The sequence below is a fragment of the Notolepis coatsorum genome (genome assembly GCF_963971535.1).
Source record: "Notolepis coatsorum genome assembly, chromosome: 16".
Lineage (NCBI taxonomy): Eukaryota > Metazoa > Chordata > Actinopteri > Aulopiformes > Paralepididae > Notolepis > Notolepis coatsorum.
The window spans coordinates 1,216,154-1,241,567 of NC_140180.1; the positions used below are offsets into that span (position 1 = coordinate 1,216,154).

Here is a 25,414-nt window from a genome sequence, read left to right on the forward strand (position 1 = left end):
CTAGACTGGAGAGGCAGTCCTCCCGGAAGCGCTGCAGACGAGGTCGACCGCTACAGAGACTGGGAGTTCCCACATAAACCACCTCCTAGTGATTCCTACAGGCAGCGACCAGAGGAGTTCCCACATAAACCACCTCCTAGTGATTCCTACAGGCAGCGACCAGAGGAGTTCCCACATAAACCACCTCCTAGTGATTCCTACAGGCAGCGACCGGAGGAGTTCACACATAAACCACCTCCTAGTGATTCCTACAGGCAGCGACCAGAGGAGTTCACACATAAACCACCTCCTAGTGATTCCTACAGGCAGCGACCAGAGGAGTTCCCACATAAACCACCTCCTAGTGATTCCTACAGGCAGCGACCAGAGGAGTTCACACATCAACCACCTCCTAGTGATTCCTACAGGCAGCGACCAGAGGAGTTCACACATAAACCACCTCCTAGTGATTCCTACAGGCAGCGACCAGAGGAGTTCACACATCAACCACCTCCTAGTGATTCCTACAGGCAGCGACCAGAGGAGTTCCCACATCAACCACCTCCTAGTGATTCCTACAGGCAGCGACCAGAGGAGTTCCCACATAAACCACCTCCTAGTGATTCCTACAGGCAGCGACCAGAGGAGTTCACACATCAACCACCTCCTAGTGATTCCTACAGGCAGCGACCAGAGGAGTTCCCACATAAACCACCTCCTAGTGATTCCTACAGGCAGCGGTCTGAAGAGTTCACACATCAACCACCTCCTAGTGATTCCTACAGGCAGCGACCAGAGGAGTTCCCACATCAACCACCTCCTAGTGATTCCTACAGGCAGCGACCGGAGGAGTTCACACATAAACCACCACCTGAATATCGCCAGGACGGAGCTTCTAAAGGCAGGAACCATGATGATTTGTGGGAAAGGACTAGAGGTGAAGGATTTCCTCCAAAGGTTAGTTTATCACTCCATTCACTTGTATTTTTCAGGGTATCTGTGGGGTAATAAAAAGTAGGGGTGGGACGATACATCGATCCAGATCGATATATCAATCTATTATCAATTATCAAATAGGATCGATGCAACGTAAAAAGATCGATTCATATTGCGATACTCTTATTTTGAAAATCCCCTGGTGAGCAATGCATATCCGCCGGCCGCCACAACAGTAGCTCAGTAGCAGCGTGTGTTAACGTTAGACAGTATTGCTTCAGAGTCCGCCTATTTTGCGACCCGAAATAAGTGCCTGTTGTTTTTTTCCCCACAACGGGTCAAATGCATCTAACATGCTTTGCATCCTCGCCATTCCTTTATGCCCACGTCGCGTTAAATACCGGAATTAATGTTGCGTTAGCGTAAGCTAACTAAGCTAAGCTGATCAGAGCCATATAGAGAGAACAGCAGAGGTCCACTAGGGACTGGGAAGGAGGGGGGTTACTGCATTCTCGAGACAGCGCCACTACCAGGATCTGGCCGGTACTGCACCTTCGGACTCCCAATATGCCTTTTCCAGCCAAAATACAGCTCTGACAGTGAATAGGATATTAATATCGAGGGGGGGAAAAGAAAAACGAACCAAAAACAGTGAACAGGAGGTCTATTTGTATTAAAAACAATAGATTGTTTTTCATTTAAATGTCTGGAAGAGCTCAAAAATAAAAATGTCAAATGATATTTCCATTGCCTTTTTTTGTTGTTGATTTAAATGTTACTGATTGTGTTAAATGGGCATATAATATCGTCTCGTATCGATCGCAGGCACCTGAATAGAATCGTATCGTATCGTGGCAGACTTTGTGATATCGGAAAATATCGTATCGTTGTCCAAAGAATCGATATCGGATCGTGATGAAACTGGTGATTCCCACCCCTAATAAGTCTTAAATTCTTAATTCTCAATTTAAGGCCTTAAAATGCATTAAACTGTTTTTTGTGGGGCTACCGCTTGGTGCATCTGGCGAGAGCTTGTATGGAACACGAGATAATTTAAATTGGTGCAGCCGCCAGTTCCGTGTTGCTATGTGTTTTTTGCTAGTATGGTCATGAAATTGGTATTCAATTAGGCTCTAAATGGTATTAAAAAGGTCTTAAATTGTACTTGTTGAAACCTGCAGATATCCTGATTTTGATGTTCAGTATCAATTATTTTATTATCAAAAGTTTTTATTTTTCCATTTTAAACATAAAACAAGGCAACACAATACAATAATTATAATAACAAGACCGCACAGTACCACAACAATAATAGCAACAATAACGACATTAGCAATAATAAATACAGAACATAAAAAACAACTTGTACTATTACAGACACCACAAAAGACATTTCCTCCCCCACTCCCATCCCAGGACCAACACCCCGCTCCGCTGCTAGATAGTGGCCTCCACCTTATCGGCCGCTGCGACCCACAGCTCAATGCTGGCCTGTCCCACCCCAATTACCTGTGCAGTAGAGATTTCCATATAAATAACATCCAGTGGTGTCAGAGACCAATTAATCAGTGTGAGTTCTCAGGTTCCTTCCACCTCATAGCTATCAGCTTCTTGGCTGCAGTAACGCCCGCCAGAATGATTATTTTTTGTTGTATGGATGCTGGTAGTAATGATATATCATTTAGAAGTAGTGTTGCTGCCGTAAGTGGGATTGTTAGGTTACATATGTTTGAAAGTTTAGTTGTTATGGATTTCCAAAAACTAGCTACTGGTGGGCAATCCCAAAACATGTGCATATAAGTGCCAGTGGCCCTCAGCGAGCACAAAGTGCACAGAGAGTCGGTCACCAGTCCCATAGCAAACCGCTTCCTAGGTGTGAGATACGTCCTATGAATATAATTAAAATATATTTGCTAGTGATTAGGGTTGTGAGTATGTTGAATGTAACATTTGTCCAAACATCATCCCAATTCTGGGATGTCCCCTCGCCAAATTGTATCTAATGTTAAGTGTTAAGCCCGATAAAAGGGTGTGGGTGCAACGCTTGAGCCCACGGCACGCCATGAGCCTTAAGCGCCGACCTTAGTTGCAAGTAGAGGAAGAAAGATTCGCGGTAGATCATAAAACGTTTAGGTCCTGAAACGCTCTGAGGCCATTTATCAAATATATCCTCCAGAGTATGAACTCCCCTCCTCTCCCATTGAGGAATATTAACAGGTTTGTGCCCAACAAGTAGTTGCTGGTTATGAAAAATTGGAGAGTCGAGGTGCCATGGGCATTTGACAGCACAAGACCTCTGAACGTTACGCCATGTTTGAATTACGCAGGAAATGATCGGTCTGTATCGTAATTTTGATATAGGGATATTGGAGTATACTACATCCTGTAGTCTTTGTGGTGAGACCGCTGCTGCTTCTAAGGAATGCAGAGATGCTGCAATTTCAGGGTCAAACCAGCTCATCAGGGGACTCAGCGAGAAGGACCAGAAATACAACTTAAAATCAGGGATTGCCAAGCCCCCATCCTGTTCCCTACGTTGAGACTGAGTGGTAGTTATTTAGACTCTTGGGCATTTGTTATTCCAAATAAATGTAGATATCATAGTTTGTGTCTTGCGCCAGTGGTCTATTGGAGGAGGCAGGGGGGAGCATGGGGCTAACAAAATGTATCCTAGGTACTGGTAGTATGTTCATTTTGATTAGGAAAGCTCGACCATCTGTTTAGATCTTGGTGTATTTTATTATTATGTGCCTGTGAAGTTATATTTAGTTGTCTGATTCAGTGTGGGAAAGATCTCTGCCCAAGTACTTAAAATGTCGCTTTGGCCAACTCATTAAGAGGTAGACAAGCTGATTTGGGCCAGTTAATTTTGAAGCCTGGTCATTTAATTTGGTCTATTGGAGGAGGCAAGGGGGAGCATGTCTCAATTACATGTAATAATCTCCTGAGATTATCTGCAGCTAAGCGCCCCCGAATAAATCCGGTTTGATAACGGTGTACCAGCACCGCCATATACTTCTGGAGAAGGCGGGCTAATACTTTTGACAAATATTTTAAGGTCGGCCCGAGAAGACTCAGGGGCCTATAGCTGCCACAGTCATTGGGGTCCTTGTCCTTTTTGAGTGGTAAATAAATTAAAGCCATATTCACATCTCTCGAGAATCCCCCCTCTTCAATGGTGTATTCAATCATCTCTAGCAATTGTCTCAAGTTCAAGTTCACGTCCAATCTTTCGCCGTCGACTAAAGACTCACTTCTTCAACCATTATCTGAATTAAAAAAAAAAAAAAAAAAAAAAATCTAACCCTAACTAACCATACTGTCATGCACTTGTCCTAATAAACTAACCTACACTGTAGCACTCAACACTTTGATGAACATTGTTACTCAGCTGATAGAGTTGTGCTCTTCCTGATGGCTTGTCGTACAGAACTTGTAAGTCGCTTTGGATAAAAGCGTCAGCTAAATGACTAAATGTAAATGTAAATGTAAGTTCAAGTTCTTTAATAGTTGTCATACAGAAGTACAGAATACTTTCATACAAAATGCTTCTTACTGTTACGCTCCAGAGACTGTGCTAGACAAGATAGTATCAAATAACATAATAACATAATATAGCATGAATTTAGAAGAAGAAAATGAGGTCACAGTGTTCGGTATAGACATATGTACAATGTTCTGAGTTACCATATAATATACAATACACAATACTATGCAGTGTACTAATGTACAGTACTATCTAGTGCAAAGCAGAAATGGGATGAGGTACAATTTTAGGTACAATTTACAGTAAGGTGTACGAGTTGTAGTGCAATCCTTCATCCATAAATATAAAGTGTGGGGAGTGGGTGCTACAGTGTGTTTGTTTAAAGTGGGTGTGTGCTATAAGTGTGTGGAGTGGGTGCTACAGTGTGTTTGTTTAAAGTGAGTGTGTGCGTGTGGATGTGTGTGCTATGTGCGTTTGGTGGTTGTTGTTGTGTAGTGTTCATTCATTGTTCGTTTAGCAGCCTGATGGCCTGGGGATAGAAGCTTCTTCTGAGTCTCTCTGAGTTCTGTAAGAGTGATTGGTCTCCCCAGTTCCTCTGCCTCTTCCTTGGATACATTTTGTATTTTAAGCCCACTATGATCGCCGGGAACGAGTTTACACGTCGTTCCTAGCCATGCTCATTCTGCCGAAGACGCCGTAACTCGTCTTTGATGTCAATATTTCAAAAATCTGTCATCGAAATCATATTTCCTTTCCGGAGCCCTGAGACACAGTGCAAAGCTCCACTCAACTCTCTAACGGTTCAAGAGCGCCATCTGGAAATTAACCTTTGAACCGGTAGTGCTCATCCATATGTGGTCCGGCCACTCGCTATCGTTAGAGAGACTCCGTATTGACACAGTGAACATCGATCGGTGCAAATAACTCGAAAAAACAACATGATTTGGACGTATATACTATTATACAACCTGGAAATGGATCGGGCATTTCTCCATCCCATAATAGAAAAAATTCTGTTCCACGCTCATCTGCCAGCGGCGCGAGGAAGCCACGGTAAGATTCAGCGTTATATTCTAACGTCTTCTATACTAACTGATCTGATGAACATATGACCCACTCTGGATGAATCATCTAACGCTGCCCACGGAATTATAAACGATCCCCCGCCCATCCGGTCATCATCAGATGATACGTAGAAACTTCTAGAAGCACATCCAGTTGACATTTTTTATCTCGCACAGATTCCTACCAAACTGTATTTGATCATCAATATAATGCATTTAGGGCTATAAATCACGTTCTGAAGAAAGCTGCAGAAAATGATAAAAACATACTTATACTTTAGACCATATTTTAGTATGAATATGTGAATGAAAAAGTTTAACGTTGCTACACCCTGAACAATACATATAGGACATTGAATGGGCCATAATAATGGCAATTTAGCAATAGAATTTAAAAAGTTATAGCCCTGCAAAGAAGGGGAACTTCTCCATGTTAAATAGGGCTGGCGAGGGATGGTAAATTATGAATTTAACCCCGGCGATCAAAGTGTTAAGCCTGCTAGTAAATGCCTCAAATTTAAAATGATCAAAGTTGACCTGAGCTATACAGTTGTGAATACAATTCTCTAAGTGTCATTGATCTTTTTTGAGTCTGTAGTAACTACGGATGTTCGATATTGGCATTTTTACCGATACCGATATACCGATATTGTCCAACTCTTAATTTCCGATACCGATATCAACCGATACCAATATATGCAGGGTTTTCCCCCCCCAAAAACGGAATAATTTCAGGTAATTAACATTACATATCTCTTGTCATGAAATTAATACAACATTATGCATACTCAGAATTTTTTCTTACTTGCTTGCCTGGTTAAGGTTAAATAAATGTAAAAGAAAAAAAATATTTTTTTTTTATTTTTTATTTTTTTTTGAAAACCGATACAGATAATTTCCGATATCACATTTTAATGCCAATATCGGCTGATGATATCGGACATCCCTTGGCCTAAAAAAAATAATGGTTTGTTTCCGGTTGCTGACCGACCCTGCCGATTTAGGTGCGACCCAATATATTTTATGAGTTTAAAAAAAAAAAATATTAAAAATGTAAAACTTTTTTAATAAAGTTTCATAGACATCTTAGTCAAACCTTTAGTATTATGGATATTAAACATGCTGGCAGAGTACATGCATCCATGTTGTTGTGAACATTTTAATTAAATAAAGAAATTCCCTATCCATAGTTGCAGTGGTAAAGAATAAAATAAAAAAATAAAATAAATTCCCTACCTACCCATGGCCTTAACTGACAACCAACAGGAAACAAACAATATTTTTTGTTATGCCCTAGTAGTAACTACTCTTGTTGTGTCCTGATTGAAGGGACAGCCGAGAATTGATCATTTGCGCGAATTGTCGTTGCTAGTAAATGGCTGGGTCTAGAACCATGAAAGTAATAATTTTGTCTCGTCCTATGTATTAAAAATTCAGTGTTGTCTAAGTAGGTAGTTTATTTCTTTTTTAACTATCATGTTCATTTGTTCATTGTAGTTGGTCTGCAGTGCAGCGTATAGGTCCGTGCACGGTGCTTCCAGTTTTTCTAAACGAGATTTATGCAAGTTGGAAGTGAAAAGTGTGACATGACTTCTGATACAGCCCTTCACTGCATTCCACAGGACTCTAGGGTCCTCCACCGTGCCGATGGTAATCCAAAAAAATTACGTAAATATTTCTCTGAATTCTGTACAAAAGTCTTTGTTTTTTAACGGATGAATTAAATTGTGGATAGCTTGCCAAACGATGCTGTAAAAGAAATCCCTTTGTGATCCGAGAGGGCTAAGGGAACCAGCGAGACATCGAAATAATCAAACAAAATAGGAGACGAGAATAAGTAGTCAATCCTAGAAAAAGTTTTGTCTCTGGATGAGAGGCAAGAGTAGTCCTTTAACATAGGGTTGACTAAACGCCATAGGTCAGTGAGGCCAGTATCACAAGCCCAAGTCCTAAGGGTATTAGGACTGTTTTTGGTCATGTGTTTCCGAGGGACCGGATCTGTCTATCGTGGAGTCCCAGCACGCATTATGAAAGCGTATTCATGGAGTTCTAACATTACTTTAGTGATTGTTTTGTAAAACTCTGCATCAAATGTATTGGGAGCATACAACGTCATTAGTGCTATTGGGTTTTTCCATTTCCTTAAGTGTGCTACAGTATATAGCTTGTATTTGTCAGCCAAGTCACTTTGGAACATTTTAAATTTTATATCTACGCACAGCTCGGAGCATGCGTAGCTGACGCCCGGTGGTAGAATATGAAGCCTGCATGTCTGCAACGCGGAAATAAGCTTCCGTGCATTACTTACAAGTAGTCAGCAACATATACCGCAGGACAATCCATTTCAGAAAACAAAGTATGGTTGCTTAGTTTTGCTTCTGTCTTTTCTCCGTCAGGTTCCTGAGCCTCAGCAGCAAGTCGCCAACCAAGGCGCTGGACTCTCTTGGGGAACCGATGAGCAGAAATCTGCAGACAAGGGCTTGCATCTTTTCCTCAATTTGCTCAACAACGGGGTCGACATCAACCAGCTCACCAAGATAGTCTCTCAGCCTCCGCTAGACGACGCAGATCCACCCTGGCAACCGGAGAGTCAGACCAACAGGTGGGACGGCCAGAGATCCGGGGGAGAAGGTTCAGGACGGGACCCTGAGGATGAGCAGAAATGCAGGACGTGCTGCAGGCCAGTGCTCCCACCCCTAAGTACCCTCCCAGTGCTCCCACCCCTAAGTACCCTCCCAGTGCTCCCACCCCTAAGTACCCTCCCAGTGCTCCCACCCCTAAGTACCCTCCCAGTGCTCCCACCCCTAAGTACCCTCCCAGTGCTCCCACCCCTAAGTACCCTCCCAGTGCTCCCACCCCTAAGTACCCTCCCAGTGCTCCCACCCCTAAGTACCCTCCCAGTGCTCCCACCCCTAAGTACCCTCCCAGTGCTCCCACCCCTAAGTACCCTCCCAGTGCTCCCACCCCTAAGTACCCTCCCAGTGCTCCCACCCCTAAGTACCATCCCAGTGCTCCCACCCCTAAGTACCCTCCCAGTGCTCCCACCCCTAAGTACCATCCCAGTGCTCCCACCCCTAAGTACCCTCCCAGTGCTCCCACCCAGTGCAGTCGTAATATGGGAACTGGTAACACGCCACGTGCACGCGCGCGCGGGTACGTGCATGCGCACAGAACAGATTTTTATTTTTTTTTTTAAATAGATGAGCTGAAAAAGGTAGCAGGATGTAGCCTTCAATATATAAAGAAATTATATTGTCAACAGATATGGTTGAAAAACAAACAATGTTTTAAATGTAATAGTAGTTACAATTTCTTTAATTGAATCAACTTAAACTAGAAAAGTAAATACAAACTAAATTAACAATGTAAGTTACATTGTTAATTTAGTTTGTATTTACTTTTAGTTTAAGTTAATTCAATTAAATAAATTGTTTTACACACAAACACAAAAGCAAACTTAAAATAATCAGACAACTTGTGTTTACTTGAAGTTTGTGTGTGCATGACTCCTAGTGCACAGCAAGGGAGGTTTGGTGATGAACCTTGTGGTGCGCTCACACCCACTCGTGCGCGCAGTTATACACAAACACACACGCACGCACACACACACACAAGCGCATATACGCAAGTGCAATCTTTCTATCATACACGCTCTTGCTCTCTATTTGTGTGAATGTGCGCGCGCAAGAGCAATTGGAAAGCTGGCGCGCAGCACGGCAGACGCTTGATTCAAATCATAAGCAGGTAGACCCCCATCACGAATTCCGAGCCATATTAGTATTCACCTCCACTGCCGTCACACAGAATGAAGGGGGAGATGCATTCAGATAGCCAACACCCAGACACCTATAGTCTACCTGCGCTTTTTGTTATGTAAAACGGTGGCCGGGTACTTAGTCACAACAAATGGATACAGCGCATTTTTGTGTGCGCGTACACGCGAGTACACATCCGTGCACGATTGCGCGTACTTAGTTCTGCCTCAGTGATCTAATAACACGGCATGTAACCGCGTGTGTGCACGACTGCACCCCTGCTCCCACCCCTAAGTACCCTCCCAGTGCTCCCACCCCTAAGTACCCCCAGTGCTACCACCCCTAAGTACCCTCCCAGTGCTCCCACCCCTAAGTACCCTCCCAGTGCTACCACCCCTAAGTACCCTCCCAGTGCTCCCACCCCTAAGTACCCTCCCAGTGCTCTCACCCCTAAGTACCCTCCCAGTGCTACCACCCCTAAGTACCCTCCCAGTGCTCCCACCCCTAAGTACCCTCCCAGTGCTCTCACCCCTAAGTACCCTCCCAGTGCTCCCACCCCTAAGTACCCTCCTCCCCCAGTGTGCCCTCCGGCACAACTCTTATCAGCTGAGTAACAATAATGTTCATCAGAGTGTTGAGTGCTACAGTGTAGGTTAGTTTATTAGGACAAGTGCATGACAGTAAGGTTAGTTAGGGTTAGACTAGGCTTAGAGAAGGCAGGTTCTCTTTGATGACCCTCCCGGAGCTCGGATAGGAGTGGGTCTGAGGCGGCCAGAAGATGCAGAGCGTAGGGGTCTTGAGGGTGTGTAGTTAGAGACCATTGACCGGAGGTAGGCGGGAGCGGTTCCCTTTGCCGCACGGTATGCCAGGTCGAGGGCCTTGAAGCGGATTTGTGCAGCAATGGGGATTGATTGATTGATTGATTGAAAACTTTATTAACAGATTGCAGAATGGGTACAATACAGTACAGCTCAATACACACAATTGTTAAGGGGATGCAGACCAGAGAAAGACTTTCGTCTTGTTTACATCAGGGTCCCCCATTTTCAATTCATCAGGACATATATGACATACATGACATACCAGATTTGCAAATACAGTACTGTTTGTGATACAGAAGGAGTCAAGAAAAGGGAGTATATACATTTGACATAGTAACTGTACATTGGAGGAGGTTGGGTGGGGTTGTGTGGGGGGGGGGTTGGGTACATTGGGATATTGACAAACATACTGGGTATTTTACATTGGAGGTGGTTGGGGGGGGGGGAGAAACACTGTATAAACAAGCAAAACTGTACATTGAGGGGGGGGGGAGGAGACACTGTACAAACAAGCAAAATTGTACATTGGACTATTGACAACCATACTAGGTAAATGACTGTACATTGGAGGGGGTTGGGTTAGGATATTTACAGGGGCCAGTTTTGAATTGCAGTCTCCCGTAGGTGTCCCTTGAGAGTGGTTTTGAAAGTGGGTTGTGATCCACATTCCTTTACAGCTTTGGGTAGGACGTTCCACATTGATGTGGCATAATTGCGAAACGTGTTTAGTCCCTTATTTGAGCCGAATCTGGGTTTAACATGATTTGTGGAGCTCTTAGGGAGCCAGTGCAGGTCCCTAAGAAGTGGGGTGACATGGGCAGACTTCGGTAGGTTTGAGATCAGGCGGCCACTGCGTTCTGAATGAGTTGAAGAGGCTTAGTGGCAGTGGCCGGGAGGCCAGCGAGCAGTGCGTTGCAGTAGTCGAGGCGGGAGATGACTGTTGACTTGTTGACTGTTGATGACTGTTGATGATTGACTTAACATCAATGTCTCTCTAGTTTCACCACTCCAGAGAGCGAGGGGCCGGTCTCGCGCTGTGACAAGCAGACTGACTGGGGCAGCCAGGTGGAGAGCGAGGAGCTGAAGACAGATGTCCACAGAGACATGATGCAGGACGTGCTGCAGGCCACCGGCATAGATCTGGGATCAGAAGAGCTGGGCCTGATGTCGAGTCGGATTCAGCAGCGGTTGTCCAGGAGGAAGGACAGCGAGAGCAGGCGAGCATACTCGGTCCCTCCTCCTCCCTCTGTGTTCTCTCCTCCCCCAGTGTGCCCTCCCACCCCAGTGTGCCCTGCCACCCCTAAGAGAGGGGTGGATGGCAGAGTGAGGACCAACAGGGAGCCAGAGACTCCTGAGGCGAGACGGGCATTCAAGGAATTTGCGCGTCAGAGACGGAAAAGGTGAGAGACTTTATGCTCGAACAGGTGAGAGACTTTATGCTCGAGCAAATATTTATGGAAATCCCTTTTTTTATAACTCATCTTAAAACGCATGGCAGCAGCAATAATAACGAGATATTATTATTCTCTCACATGCGCTACCGATTTTTTATTGTGTCTCGCTCCATGTACATGACGAATTGACGATACACATTAACTAGGGATGCTCGATATTGGCTTTTTTACAGATACCGATATACCGATATTGTCCAACTCTTAATTTCCGATACCGATATCAACCGATACCGATATATGCAGGGTTTCCCCCCCCAAAAAACTGAATAATTTCAGGTAATTAACATTACATGTCTCTTGTTGTGGAATTAACACAACATTATGCATACTTTTGACAATAAATAAAATCTGAATTTGTTCTTACCTGCTTGCCTGGGTAAAAAACGATACCGATATTTTCCGATATCACATGTTAATGCCAATATCGGACATCCCTAACATTAACCCTTTCACTGCCACGCTACCAATGGTTAACCCTTTCACTGCGACAACACGGAAGGTTAACCCTTTCACTGCCACACGACAAAGGGTTAACCATCGTGCATATTGCTGTGCATCATTATGTACATGTGTATCCATCTTCGGTGGGTTACTTAACATTTACATTTAGTCATTTAGCTGACGCTTTTATCCAAAGCGACTTACAAGTTCTGTACGACAAGTCATCAGGAAGGGCACAACTCTATCAGCTAAGTAACAATGTTCATCAAAGTGTTGAGTGTTACAGTGTAGGTTAGTATATTAGGACAAGTGCATGACAGTAAGATTAGTTAGGGTTAGACTTTATTTTAAATTTTTTATTTCAGATAATTGTTGACGAAGTGCGTCTTTAGTCGACGGCGAAAGATTGGACGGGTTTCGGCTCCTAACTGGGGTGGGTAGTTCATTCCACCATTGTGGGGCAAGGACTGAGAAAAGGCAGGTTCTCCTTGATGACAGAGAAAAAAAAAGAGTTGTTCCTTAATGATTCACGTGTCTTCATTTTCCCCAACTACAGTTTTAAAGTGAAAGAAAGACGCCTGGCCTTCCTACCAGTGCTACATCATCTCAAATGTCTTAAGTTAAGCTGCTGCCTTCGTTTTCCATGCGTCCTGATTGTGACCGTCGATGGCAAAGAGGAGCTGTTCTATGACCACGAAAAAGCTGAAGCTTTCTTCATGAACAAGTACGATGGAGCTTTATTGGCTGACCACAATGGGGCCAGTTGAAGTTCACCCTCCAAACGATTCTGTGTACACTCTAAAATAGCTGATTCCAGATACACGTAAAGCAGAGGTGCACCAGTTTCCGCCTTAATAAAAAATATAGTTTACAAAAGTTCTGAACAAGCAAAAAACAATCATAAAATAAAAGCTCCTTTGATTTGCAGTAGAAGTAGAGATCGACGAGAGGTTTCTTCGAGTTGTCTTCTTCTTTCAGTATTCACTTATCGTCTGTGTTCTTTTATGCCTCTTTTCCATTTCATAGTACCGACTCGACTCGACCCTACTCTACTCGCTTTAGGTACCTGGTACTTCGTTCCTTTTCCACTGCAGGTAGTACTCCGTTTGTCTCCGTGTGGGGAGGCGGGGCCGCTGGCGTACAGCATGAGAGCTCCGTGAGCATAGCTATGTCCGTGAGGGTTTGGAGCAAGCCAGAGTAAAAACAGTTTTCAATCAATCAATCAATCAATCAATAACAACATTAACCAAACTCTCGTGTGTCTATTCTACTAGCGTTAACGTTACCTCTCGTGTCTATTCTACTAACGTTAACGTTACCTCATGTCTATTCTACTAGCGTTAACGTTACTCTCGTGTCTATTCTACTAACGTTAGCATTAGGTAATAACCCGTTTAAAATGGATGATTATGATTACCTCACGTTGTGTCTATTCTACTAGCATTAACGTTACTAGTACAAACAATCAATAGCGAGTTATATTGATCTGTGCACGCTATGTACGCTAGCCGCAATGCTAACGGTAAAACACAATCACATAAGCTAACAAATCAGCGAGCTTTTTGTGAGAGTAAACTCTCCGCTCTGTGGTAAATTGTGTTGATGTTGGTTTTGTTTCATCAATAAATGAGGCAGAATACACAGTGAATGTATCCTTTTTTGTTTATTGCACTTGTTCCTGCTGCAAACAAATAATGAATCCTACGCGAGGCATTAAAGATGGCGGGTTTCAGTTTTTGTGCAGACACTCCAACGTGTGACGCTTCTCTCTTCTGACCAATCAGTGGTCTGCAGTGTTTCACGTCACTTTTTTTGTACCACTTCTACCTGCTTGGAACCTCGAGAAAGCCGGTACTAAAAAAGTACCGGGTACCATCCGCAAATTTTGGCAATGGAAAACTGAAAAGGCAGAGTAGAGTCGAGTAGGTACCATGCAGTGGAAAAGGGGCATTAGTCTGTGTGACTCTGCTTTTAAGAATGAATCAGAGCCCGGCCTTCGTGACATCACACCTAGTGATGTCAAGAAGCTCTCGTCCAATCAGAGACTACTTTGGGTAGATTTGAAAAGGAGGCAGCCTAGGCCCGCCTCCCAACTGTATTCTGAGCTCCTAGTCTCAAAAATAGATTTATAGCCCCCCCTTTCATTCATTCATGGTGGACCATGATACCGACGATATGCATTTTGAGTTTTAACTCTAGCTTGCCGAAACGCCATTCGATTTAACGTTATTAGCTTAGCACCCTATATCTCGCGTTCCAGGAAATACCCTGAACATTCTGCTATAACGTTCATATTCAAGATGCTATAAAATGGGAACGTATTGATGTTTTTTTTTTTATTTAAGGCATATTGAAGGGACGGTTTATAGTGTCAATTGACAATGAGAATGGACAGATGGCAATAATATAAAGTATAGATTTAGCTCTACAAACAGCCTCACGCACAATGAAAGGTTGTTATGATATGCTGGCCGTATAGAGTGGGCCCTGTCTAATCCCAATGGCCCCGAATGTGTTAATGAATCTTTTTTTTTTTATCTACTTTTTCTCCCCATTTTCAATTTTTCTCTCATCCCAATTTCGTATTATCCAATTCTACCCTCCCCTGTCTCGAACGTTGTTAGACCATGCCTCCCACTGGTCGGCTGCAATGTGGACGAAGCCTTGCATCACGTGTCCCCTCCGGTACACGAGGAGGCAGCCGTCGCATCTTTTCACCTGCACAGCGTGATCTCTCAGTGGCGAGGAGTAACGCGTGGGAGGCTCACGCTGCCCCCGATACTTCCTGATTCTGCTGTACAGACGCACCAACCGACCTGTAGGAGTCGCTGTCCACAGCCAATTGTATTAGTATGAACGACCAGCCAAGCCGGAAGCAACGCCGAGAGCTGGGCTTGAACCCAGCATCTCCTGCGTTAGTGGCGAGCGCCTTGCCCACTGCGCCACTTAGCCGCCCCTGTGTTAATGAATCTGAAGAGATCCATTGTGATCGCTGGCCTGGAAAACGCGTGGATTATGTATTTACAGTACCCAACGCTGAATCAATAAACGCGATCGATATTTGGAATGGCGATCAGGAATTGGAATAATCTTTTTGGATAACATCTGATCTGAGGTAAGGAATTTATTTTACCAGTTTTAGGATAGTCAGAGCTTTTTTCACAGAGATATCAGCGTTTGCCCTATGCGTGTGTGTGTGTGCGCGCTGATCAGGAAATGAGAGAATCGATATTTCAGCCCGCTTCTATAGCGTGCATAAGTACACAAATACTATTGATAATCTAGCGTTTATTTGAAAACGATTCATAAATAGGCAGAAAAATTACAACGTTTTTGTGTATTTTCCAGTAAATGCCGATTATCACGGAATCTTTATATTTTCCTTAAACGAGGGCTTTTCAAAATGCTATAAAACGGAAATGAAGCGATTTAAAAAAAAAAAAAAAAAAAAAAAAAAAAAATCCGTTCGACAATGTCGCCTGCAAACAAGTCATTGATAAACGACGGGCAGATTAGACACATAGCCATAATTTAAGACAGAGATTATGCGTTCACAACGCTATCATTGAAGTGGCTGGTGGCATTCAGACACGTTTTACCATGTTAACCAGTTAACAGTTTTTAACACTTTTTTAGCAAAATTCACATATTGCTAAATACTGCGCGTGTGTGTGTGTGAGAGAGAGAAAGAGAGAGAGAGAGAGAGATAGATATCGCGGCCAGCCCACCCTCACTGAAATGTATGCCTTGTGTATGTATGTGACAAATAAACCTCTTGAATACAGTGACGTGCACAGTGTGCACGTTAAGTCTATGCGCCCAGCTTTGGAGGTACTCTATCAGGAGAGAGAGAGTGACGTCATGTGAATCACACACAAATCAATGATTTATATATTATTATTCATTTTAAACATGTTTAGTTTATTTTTAGGGGTCCAAAATCTAAAAATAAAAAAAACACGATTTCTTCTTCTCCTTCTCTCTTCACCAGGGGGGGCGGTGCCCGGCCGCCACAGACACAGGACCTCAATAACATGTGAGACATCAGAGATTTATATAACCTATATATACTGTACACAGGACCTCAATAACATGTGAGACATTAGAGATTTATATAACCTATATATACTGTACACAGGACCTCAATAACATGTGAGACATTAGAGATTTATATAACCTATATATACTGTACACAGGACCTCAATAACATGTGAGACATCAGAGATTTATATAACCTATATATACTGTACACAGGACCTCAATAACATGTGAGACATTAGAGATTTATATAACCTATATATACTGTATACAGGACCTCAATAACATGTGAGACATTAGAGATTTATATAACTTATATATACTGTACACAGGACCTCAATAACATGTGAGACATTAGAGATTTATATAACCTATATATACTGTATACAGGACCTCAATAACATGTGAGACATTAGAGATTTATATAACTTATATATACTGTACACAGGACCTCAATAACATGTGAGACATTAGAGATTTATATAACCTATATATACTGTACACAGGACCTCAATAACATGTGAGACATTAGAGATTTATATAACCTATATATACTGTATACAGGACCTCAATAACATGTGAGACATTAGAGATTTATATAACTTATATATACTGTATACAGGACCTCAATAACATGTGAGACATCAGAGATTTATATAACTTATATATACTGTACACAGGACCTCAAATACATGTGAGACATTAGAGATCCCTGACTCATGTTGGTCCCTGACCCCTGCACCAGACGAGACAGGAAATGACCCGGTGGTCGCTCTTCTTCTTCTGCAGAAAAGAGCAGGACCTGGACGATGTGAAGGACATTGAGCTGGACTCCCCCTCTCTGGACTCCGCCTCCTCCTCCAACGCCAATGTAGCGGGAAGGCCGTCTTCCTGGAGGTGAGACTCTACGTGTTTAACTGCTGCTTCTAGAACATGTTCCTTTATTCAGCCACAGGCCTTAACCCTTTCACTACCACACTACAGAAGGTTAACCCTTTCACTACCACACTACAGAAGGTGAACCTTTCACTACCACACTACAGAAGGTTAACCCTTTCACTACCACACTACAGAAGGTTAACCTTTCACTACCACACTACAGAAGGTGAACCTTTCACTACCACACTACAGAAGGTGAACCCTTTCACTACCACACTACAGAAGGTGAACCCTTTCACTACCACACTACAGAAGGTTAACCTTTCACTACCACACTACAGAAGGTTAACCTTTCACTACCACACTACAGAAGGTTAACCCTTTCACTACCACACTACAGGAGGTTAACAGAATATTGCTGTGCATCGTTATGTACATGTGTATCCATCTTCGGTGGGTTACTTAACATCAATGTCTCTCTAGTTTCACCACTCCAGAGAGCGAGGGGCCGGTCTCACGCTGTGACAAGCAGACTGATTGATTGATTGATTGAAAACTTTAACACAGAGCTGGAACACATAGAGCTGGGCATCAGAACACACAGAGTTAGAACACATAGAGCTGATCAGAACACACAGAGCTAGAACACATAGAGCTGATCAGAACACATAGAGCTGGAACACAGAGCTGATCAGAACACATAGAGCTGGAACACAGAGCTGATCAGAACACATAGAGCTGATCAGAACACATAGAGCTGGAACACAGAGCTGATCAGAACACAGAGCTGATCAGAACACAGAGCTGGAACACATAGAGCTGATTAGAACACATAGAGCTGGAACACATAGAGCTGATCAGAACACATAGAGCTGATCAGAACACATAGAGCTGATCAGAACACATAGAGCTGGAACACAGAGCTGATCAGAACACATAGAGCTGATCAGAACACATAGAGCTGGAACACATAGAGCTGATCAGAACACATAGAGCTGATCAGAACACATAGAGCTGGAACACATAGAGCTGATCAGAACACATAGAGCTTATCAGAACACATAGAGCTGGAACACATAGAGCTGATCAGAACACATAGAGCTGATCAGAACACATAGAGCTGGAACACATAGAGCTGGAACACATAGAGCTGATCAGAACACATAGAGCTGATCAGAACACATAGAGCTGATCAGAACACAGAGCTGGAACACATAGAGCTGGAACACATAGAGCTGATCTGAACACATAGAGCTGGGTATTGGAACACTGAACATGTTGCTATGTTTTATGTTCTACCGTAACGGTGTGTGTTGTGTTTAGAGGTGTGTGTCCAGTATTTAGCAGTGCATGTAGTGTTTAGTTACAGGGGGCTATTTTACAGGGAGGGTATTTTAACAGTGTGTTGTGTTTAGTTACAGGAGGGTATTTTAACAGTGTGTTGTTTAGTTTAGGAGGGTATTTTAACAGTGTGTTGTGTTTAGTTACAGGAAGGTATTTTAACAGTGTGTTGTTTAGTTTAGGAAGGTATTTTAACAGTGTGTTGTTTAGTTTAGGAGGGTATTTTAACAGTGTGTTGTGTTTAGTTACAGGAAGGTATTTTAACAGTATGTTGTGTTTAGTTACAGGAAGGTATTTTAACAGTGTGTTGTTTAGTTTAGGACGGTATTTTAACAGTGTGTTGTTTAGTTTAGGGGGTATTTTAACAGTGTGTTGTTTAGTTTAGGGGGGTATTTTAACAGTGCATGTTGTGTTTGGTTTAGGAGGGTATTTTAACAGTGTGTTGTTTAGTTTAGGAGGGTATTTTAACCGTGCATGTTGTGTTTAGTTTATTCTTTTTCACATGTTGAACGAGGGATAGTTACTGTCAAATGAGCCATAGTATTGTCTCCATAGCTATAATATAGAATATAGATATAGCCCTGCAAACACAGCGACGCACAGTGAAAATCCCTATCCTTTACAGCGCTGGCAGACTGAGTACAAAGATGGCTACACCGGCTGGCGCCCAAAGTGTTAACAGTGTGTTGTCTTTAGTTACAGGAAGGTATTTTAACAGTGTTTAGTTACAGGAAGGTATTTTAACAGTGTTTAGTTACAGGAAGGTATTTTAACAGTGTTTAGTTACAGGAAGGTATTTATAGTGTAGTTGTGACTCTTAACCCGCCCTGTGTGTGTAGTTCTGACTCTTAACCCGCCCTCTGTGTGTGTGTGTGTGTGTGTGTGTGTGTGTGTGTGTGTGTGTGTGTGTGTGTGTGTGTGTGTGTGTGTGTGTGTGTGTGTGTGTGTGTGTGTGTGTGTGTGTGTAGTTCTGGCTCCAGAGAGTCTCCTATCAACGAAGGAGAGATGGAGCCTGATGTCTCTATGTTGCTACGACGACAGGAACAGATCAACTGTGGCAAAACCACCGTGGCCTACGGCCGATACATCAAGGAGATCCCCAAGTGAGTCATGGACCACATTACTGGATGAATTAAAGGAAGACTCCAACAATTTGGGGAAATCTACTTTAGGTAGAAGTAGACTAGGAAAGAACGAGCCCTGTTCTACCTGCAGCTCTCTGATCAAAACACAGGATTTGGAGGTGGTTTTAATATACTTAACAATGGTCAATATAGACAATATAATGTTTTCGATTGTATGCTCGTCTGGTCTCTTTGAGGTATAATTTGAAGTGCTGTGTGTCCGTTTTGGTAACGTTAGATGTGACGAGGACAGTTTTCCCGCTGATCTCCCGTATTTCAGAGCAAGTTTCATTCATGATAGTTAACGACAAACAAACAAATTAATTAGAGTAGTCCTTAAACTACCTCCACGCACTCACCTAGGACCAACTTTCTTTAGGCAACTAAACTGGCTTCCGGTCAATAAAAGGGTAATTCACATCAAATTAGGTCTCACACACAAGATAGTTCAAAATACAGGTCCGAAATATCTATCTATCTAATTATTTTAATCGATTCCGTGACAATCATTCATACTCCACTAGAAGGAGCAGTACGGATTTTATTCTGCCAAGATTTAACTCCCTAATGGGCACAAATACATTTTTATATTCTGCAGCACTGGAGTGGAACAAGCTTCCAGTGGCCCTGAAAAACATCGAAGAGGGGGGAAGTTTTAGACGTGCCACAAAGAAATGGCTAGCCAGTGAAGTATAGAATAGCCATAGGAAGGAGAGGGTAGGAAGTGCTTTCTTTGTATGGGGTTGCTATTATGTTTTATTCTGTTTTTTTATTATGATGATCTTTGTTTTATTATGATGCTCTATGTTTCATTATGATGCTCTATGTTTTATTATGATGCTCTATGTTTTTATTATGATGCTCTGTTTTAGTATGTTTTATTATGATGCTCTATGTTTTATGATGTCTGTCCATGTCCAAAATCAGGGACCATGATGGAAATAAGTGCTTGCACTTTCTCATGTTTTTATCCCTTGGATGCTGTCTTTTACTCCACAATAAAAATCAATCAATCAATCAATCAATCAATCAATCAATCAACGAGTTATTGCAACCGTCACTTAAACCGCTGGTTCCCATCGTGTGGTCCCTCAACACATTCCTATTCACAATATAAACATGACGAACGATGGATGCTAAATAATCTCTCTCTCTCTCTCTCTCTCTCTCTCTCTCTCTCTCTCTCTCTTTCTCTCTCTCTCTCTCAGACACCGCCGCCAGCCCGGAGTTCATCCTAGGACTCCTAATAAGTTCAGGAAATGCAGTCGTCATTTGTGGGACGAGCAGATCGAGCTGTGGAAGGTCAATCTCCATGTCTGGGACCCCCCCACTCCTGAGGGAGAGGAGCACGAGAACACAGGACCTCAATAACATGTAAGACATTAGATTTATATAACCTATATATACTGTACACAGGACCTCAATAACATGCGAGACATTAGAGATTTATATAACCTATACTGTACACAGGACCTCAATAACATGTGAGACATTAGATTTATATGACCTATATATATATATATATTAGTGCTGTCAAACGATTAAAATATTTAACTCGATTAATCGCATGATTGTCCATAGTTAACTCGCGATTAATCGCAAATTAATCTTTTTTTTTTTTTTTATACCTTAAACAGATCTTTTTCAAGTTCCAAGTTTTAATACTCTTATCAACATGCGAGTCAACAAATGCTTGCTTTGTGCAGCCATTTAACACAAAAGGATGACCCTCATGCATTGCAAATTTGCATCAAATTCAAAACAGAGTGATGCACAAAATAACTTAAAAGAAAATAATAATTTAAAACAATGAATAAAGTGTGCATGAAATAATAGGGGAAAGAAAACGTTAGGAACTTGTTACATTCACACACACAAGGGCTGATTAATCACACACCCCCCTCTCTCCCTCACACACACACTCTCCCAGCTCTTTTTCTCTTTTGCCCCTTCCTCATCTCTCTCACCCCCCTCTCTCTCTATATCTCACACACACACACACACACACACACACACACACACACACACACACACACACACACACACACACACACACACACACACACACTTCAGAAACAAACATAGTATCAATGAGAGCATCAATAATACACCTGAGTGAAGTTTAGTAAAAAAAAAAAAAAAAAATCTTTTTTCTTTTTTTTAGTTAATCTTGAGTTAAAAAAATTAGTGGCATTAATAGAATCGGGAGTTAACGCGATATTAACGCGATATATTTGACAGCCTTAATATATATATATATATATATACTGTACTGTACACAGGACCTCAATAACATTCTATAGACTCATGAACATACATAGACTGCTCCATCTGTACTGTAACTTGCTTTCCTGTAAAAGAACGACTCATGTTAGTGACCCCTGCACCAGACGAGACAGGAAATGACCCGGTGGTCGCTCTTCTTCTTCTTCTGCAGTTTAACAGTCTGTAGTGTGGTTGTGAAAGGGTTAACCCTTTGGTAGTGTGGTAGTGAAAGGGTTAAGAGGTTAAAGAAATTACATTATTAATTAAGTTGTAATAATAATAATAATAATTTGAACCTTGTGGAACATGCTTAGTTATCAGTAAAAATCATCTTGTATCTTCTCCTCTCCTCACTCCAGGATGATGAAGAGTGTTTGGGAACCGCCAGCAAAATGATGAAGACTGACAACCCAGAGCCGAACACTGCATCGATTTGAATGTTAGAATCGATTACAATCTAAATTAATATTAAAAAAAATATATATATAACGGGTACGTCCTAGTACCCGTCACGAAACTTCGACCATGCCTCGAGTGGGAGTCGAACCCCGAGCGTCTGCTCCGGGGCCAGTATAGCAAACCGCTGCGCCAAGAAGGGAATTCCCCTCTAAGCGCTCGGTTTATCTGCCTCTGGGGAGTGAGTTTTTACACACTTCTATGTGCCGTAGTCACACTATCGCGGCACATATCCGTTACATTCACCCCCCCTAAACTCACACCACCCAAGGCATCCGGGTCACGGCACCAGTATAACGGGTACGTCCTAGTACCCGTCACGAAACTTCGACCATGCCTCGAGTGGGAGTCGAACCCCGAGCGTCTGCTCCGGGGCCAGTATAGCAAACCGCTGCGCCAAGAAGGGAATTCCCCTCTAAGCGCTCGGTTTATCTGCCTCTGGGGAGTGAGTTTTTACACACTTCTATGTGCCGTAGTCACACTATCGCGGCACATATCCGTTACATATATATGTTTTTTTTTATTTATTTATTAATTTTTTTATTGACCTATTGATGCTGAGTGAATCGGTTCCCCCAGCCACATTTGTGTATTCAACATTTTTGGGGGAATTAACTGATAGAAAATGTATAGAAGATTAATCGAATCGAATCATGGTCAAATGAAGAGATTTCTAGGGCTGACCTTCGAAGCTTTTTTTGGCAATCGAAGCTTCGGGGCCGAGCTTCGATTTTAATTCGAAGCTTCGGATTTTTTTTTTATAATATATATATATATATATATATATATATATATATATATTTTTTATCTTATGTTGTGGGACTTGTACAGCACTTTGGTAAACTTTGTTGTTTTTAAATGTGCTCTATAAATAAAGTGGATTGGATTAATTAATTAAGTAGCCCCTTTCGTGACTGTGACGCAGCCAACAAGGTTTCACTCGGCTGCGCTGCCTGGGTGCAGTGGGGCTGCTCTCACAGCCAACGACATGACATTACATAATTATGTTGCAACCTTCGTCTATCAAGCAAACAATTATATTATATTTAATTTATAATTTATAATTATATCAGACAATGCACCTACAAAAGCAGATGATTACAATTAAATTAGCCAACTTGGTAACACATTAGTCATAGCAGCATAGGCATAGCCTTAGTTTTTATTTTTTTTTTTATCCACTTTTTCTCCCATTTTCTATATTTTCCCCCATCCCAATTTCGTATCATCCAATTCAACCCTCCCCTGTCACGGACGCTGTTTCTTGCCTCCCACAAGCCGGCTGCAATGTGGACTAAGTCATACATAGCACAAGTCCCCTCCGGTACTTGAGGTAACAGCAGTCGCATCTTTTCACCTGCGCAGCTCGATCTCTCGGTGGCGAGGAGTAACGCGCGGGAGGCTCACGCTGCCCCCGACACTTCCTGATTCTACTGCGCAGGCGCACCAACCGACCTGTAGGAGTCGCTGTCCACAACGCCTGATCCCCACCCATCAGTTTCCCACCCCGTAATACGGCCAATGTGTATTACTGTGGACGACCAGCTAAACTGAAAGCAAATGTGGAGAGCGGGGCTCGAACAGGCGAGCCCAGCGTCTCCAGATTTCGTGGCGAGCGCCTTGCCCACTACGCCACGTAGCCGCCCCAGGCATAGCCTTATTAATGTTTTGTGTGGCGTCGCCGTTGTGTACAACTCCAAGGGATATTCCCTTGGAGATGCATTTTGGAGGCAAAAGAAAATAAGAATTTTACACACTTCGTTTTTTTTTTTTTAATGTTCGAAGCTCATGCCATCGAACGAAGCCCTAGAGATTTCATGATTCATTAAATCGTTGCCTGAATAATCGTAATCTAATCTAATCGTTGTGAGGTCGCATCGTTACACCCTTACTGGGCAGCCATTTTGGGGTCAACGAGCACTGTATTGGGACAGTAAGCCATGGACACGTCTAATGTAATTTCTATTTTAATGTAAAGTACGAGACCAAATCTCCAGACCTTTTTGATTCTGGGTATGTTCCTATGTAGCCTGTTTATAAAGCGCTCCAGAAGAGACCCTACTGCTTGTCGTCTCACTGTTTTTATTTCATTTGTCCGTCTCACTGGCCATACGAAGACTAAATGTTCCTTGTGGCGGTGGATGCCCACAGCAAACGGCCCGAAGTGGCAATAATGAAATCCACAGCGGCTGAGAGGACCATTTCGTCTCTCAGTAGATGGACACTTTCTTAAAGGTTAACGGAGTTAAACACATTAGATCTGCACCCTACCACCCCCAGCAACCAATGGGTTAGCTGAGAGATTTGTGCAGACTCTGAAACACAGCCTAAAGGCATCACAGGGCCATGGCAGTCTCCATTAACGCCTTCATGGGTTCCTCTTAACCTGCAGGAACACAGCACACCAACCACCAAGGCATCCCCAGCGGAACTGCTCCTTAACGGCTTGAGTGCCAAAAACTACTGGGTCGTTTTTCCTTTTTCGCTTTTAACACTTTGAGTGCCGGCTATTAGACAAAGCCGCTTGTTGCGACGCCACCAATAGATATATACTGTAGGGATCCGTCACCTTGTTTGTAGAGCTATAACTATATTCTATATTATAGCTATGGATACAATACCATCGTCATTTGACAGGAAGAACCTTCCGTTCAAGATGCAAAAAAGAAAAAAAATTTCCATCCATACGTTCCCGTTTTTATACCGTGGTGAATATGAGTGTTATTTTGGAATGATCCAGGCTCATTCCTGGGAGGCTGGTTATAACCCACAACGTGTATTATACTAAATCCATTGGCGTTTCGTCCCTACACACGCTACAATTAAAAAATCAAATGCATATGATAGGTATTATGTTTCATCATGAATGCATGAAAGGGGGGGGGGGGATCGTTTTTTGATGCTTTGATCGCCATCAATGACATATACGTTGTGGACTAACGTTACACAAACACGGTCGGATCGCATTGAAAACATGCTTGGATCAACGCAAGATTGATATCATATACCCCTTACCTTGATTGATTGATTGAAAACTTTATTAACAGATTGCAGAATGGGTACAATACAGTACAGCTCAATACACACAATTGTTAAGGGGATGCAGACCAGAGAAAGACTTTCGTCTTGTTTACATCAGGGTCCCCCATTTTCAATTCATCAGGACATACATGACATACAGATAGTCAGTACTGCTACATCTATACATTTATGACATACCAGATTTGCAAATACAGTACTGTTTGTGATACAGAAGGAGTCAAGAAAAGGGAGTATATACATTTGACGTAGAAACTGTACATTGGAGGAAGTTGGGTGGGGGGGGTTGGTTACGTTGGGATATTGACAACCATACTGGGTCATTTACATTGGAG

General features: G+C 42.6%; 1 protein-coding gene across 1 annotated transcript; it reads left to right on the forward strand.

Annotated features, from left to right (window-relative positions):
• Positions 1 to 817: 817 nt before the first annotated feature.
• LOC311242814 (uncharacterized protein) lies at positions 818 to 22,690 on the forward strand. Its single transcript, XM_084331858.1, has 9 exons — positions 818 to 936; positions 7,863 to 8,068; positions 11,041 to 11,442; positions 12,494 to 12,661; positions 15,929 to 15,973; positions 16,765 to 16,872; positions 19,164 to 19,298; positions 20,528 to 20,693; positions 21,944 to 22,690. The coding sequence occupies exons 3-8, from the start codon at positions 11,147 to 11,149 to the stop codon at positions 20,688 to 20,690; spliced, it is 915 nt and encodes a 304-aa protein (XP_084187984.1). The 5' UTR covers positions 818 to 936; positions 7,863 to 8,068; positions 11,041 to 11,146; the 3' UTR covers positions 20,691 to 20,693; positions 21,944 to 22,690.
• The last annotated feature ends 2,724 nt before the right edge of the window (positions 22,691 to 25,414 follow it).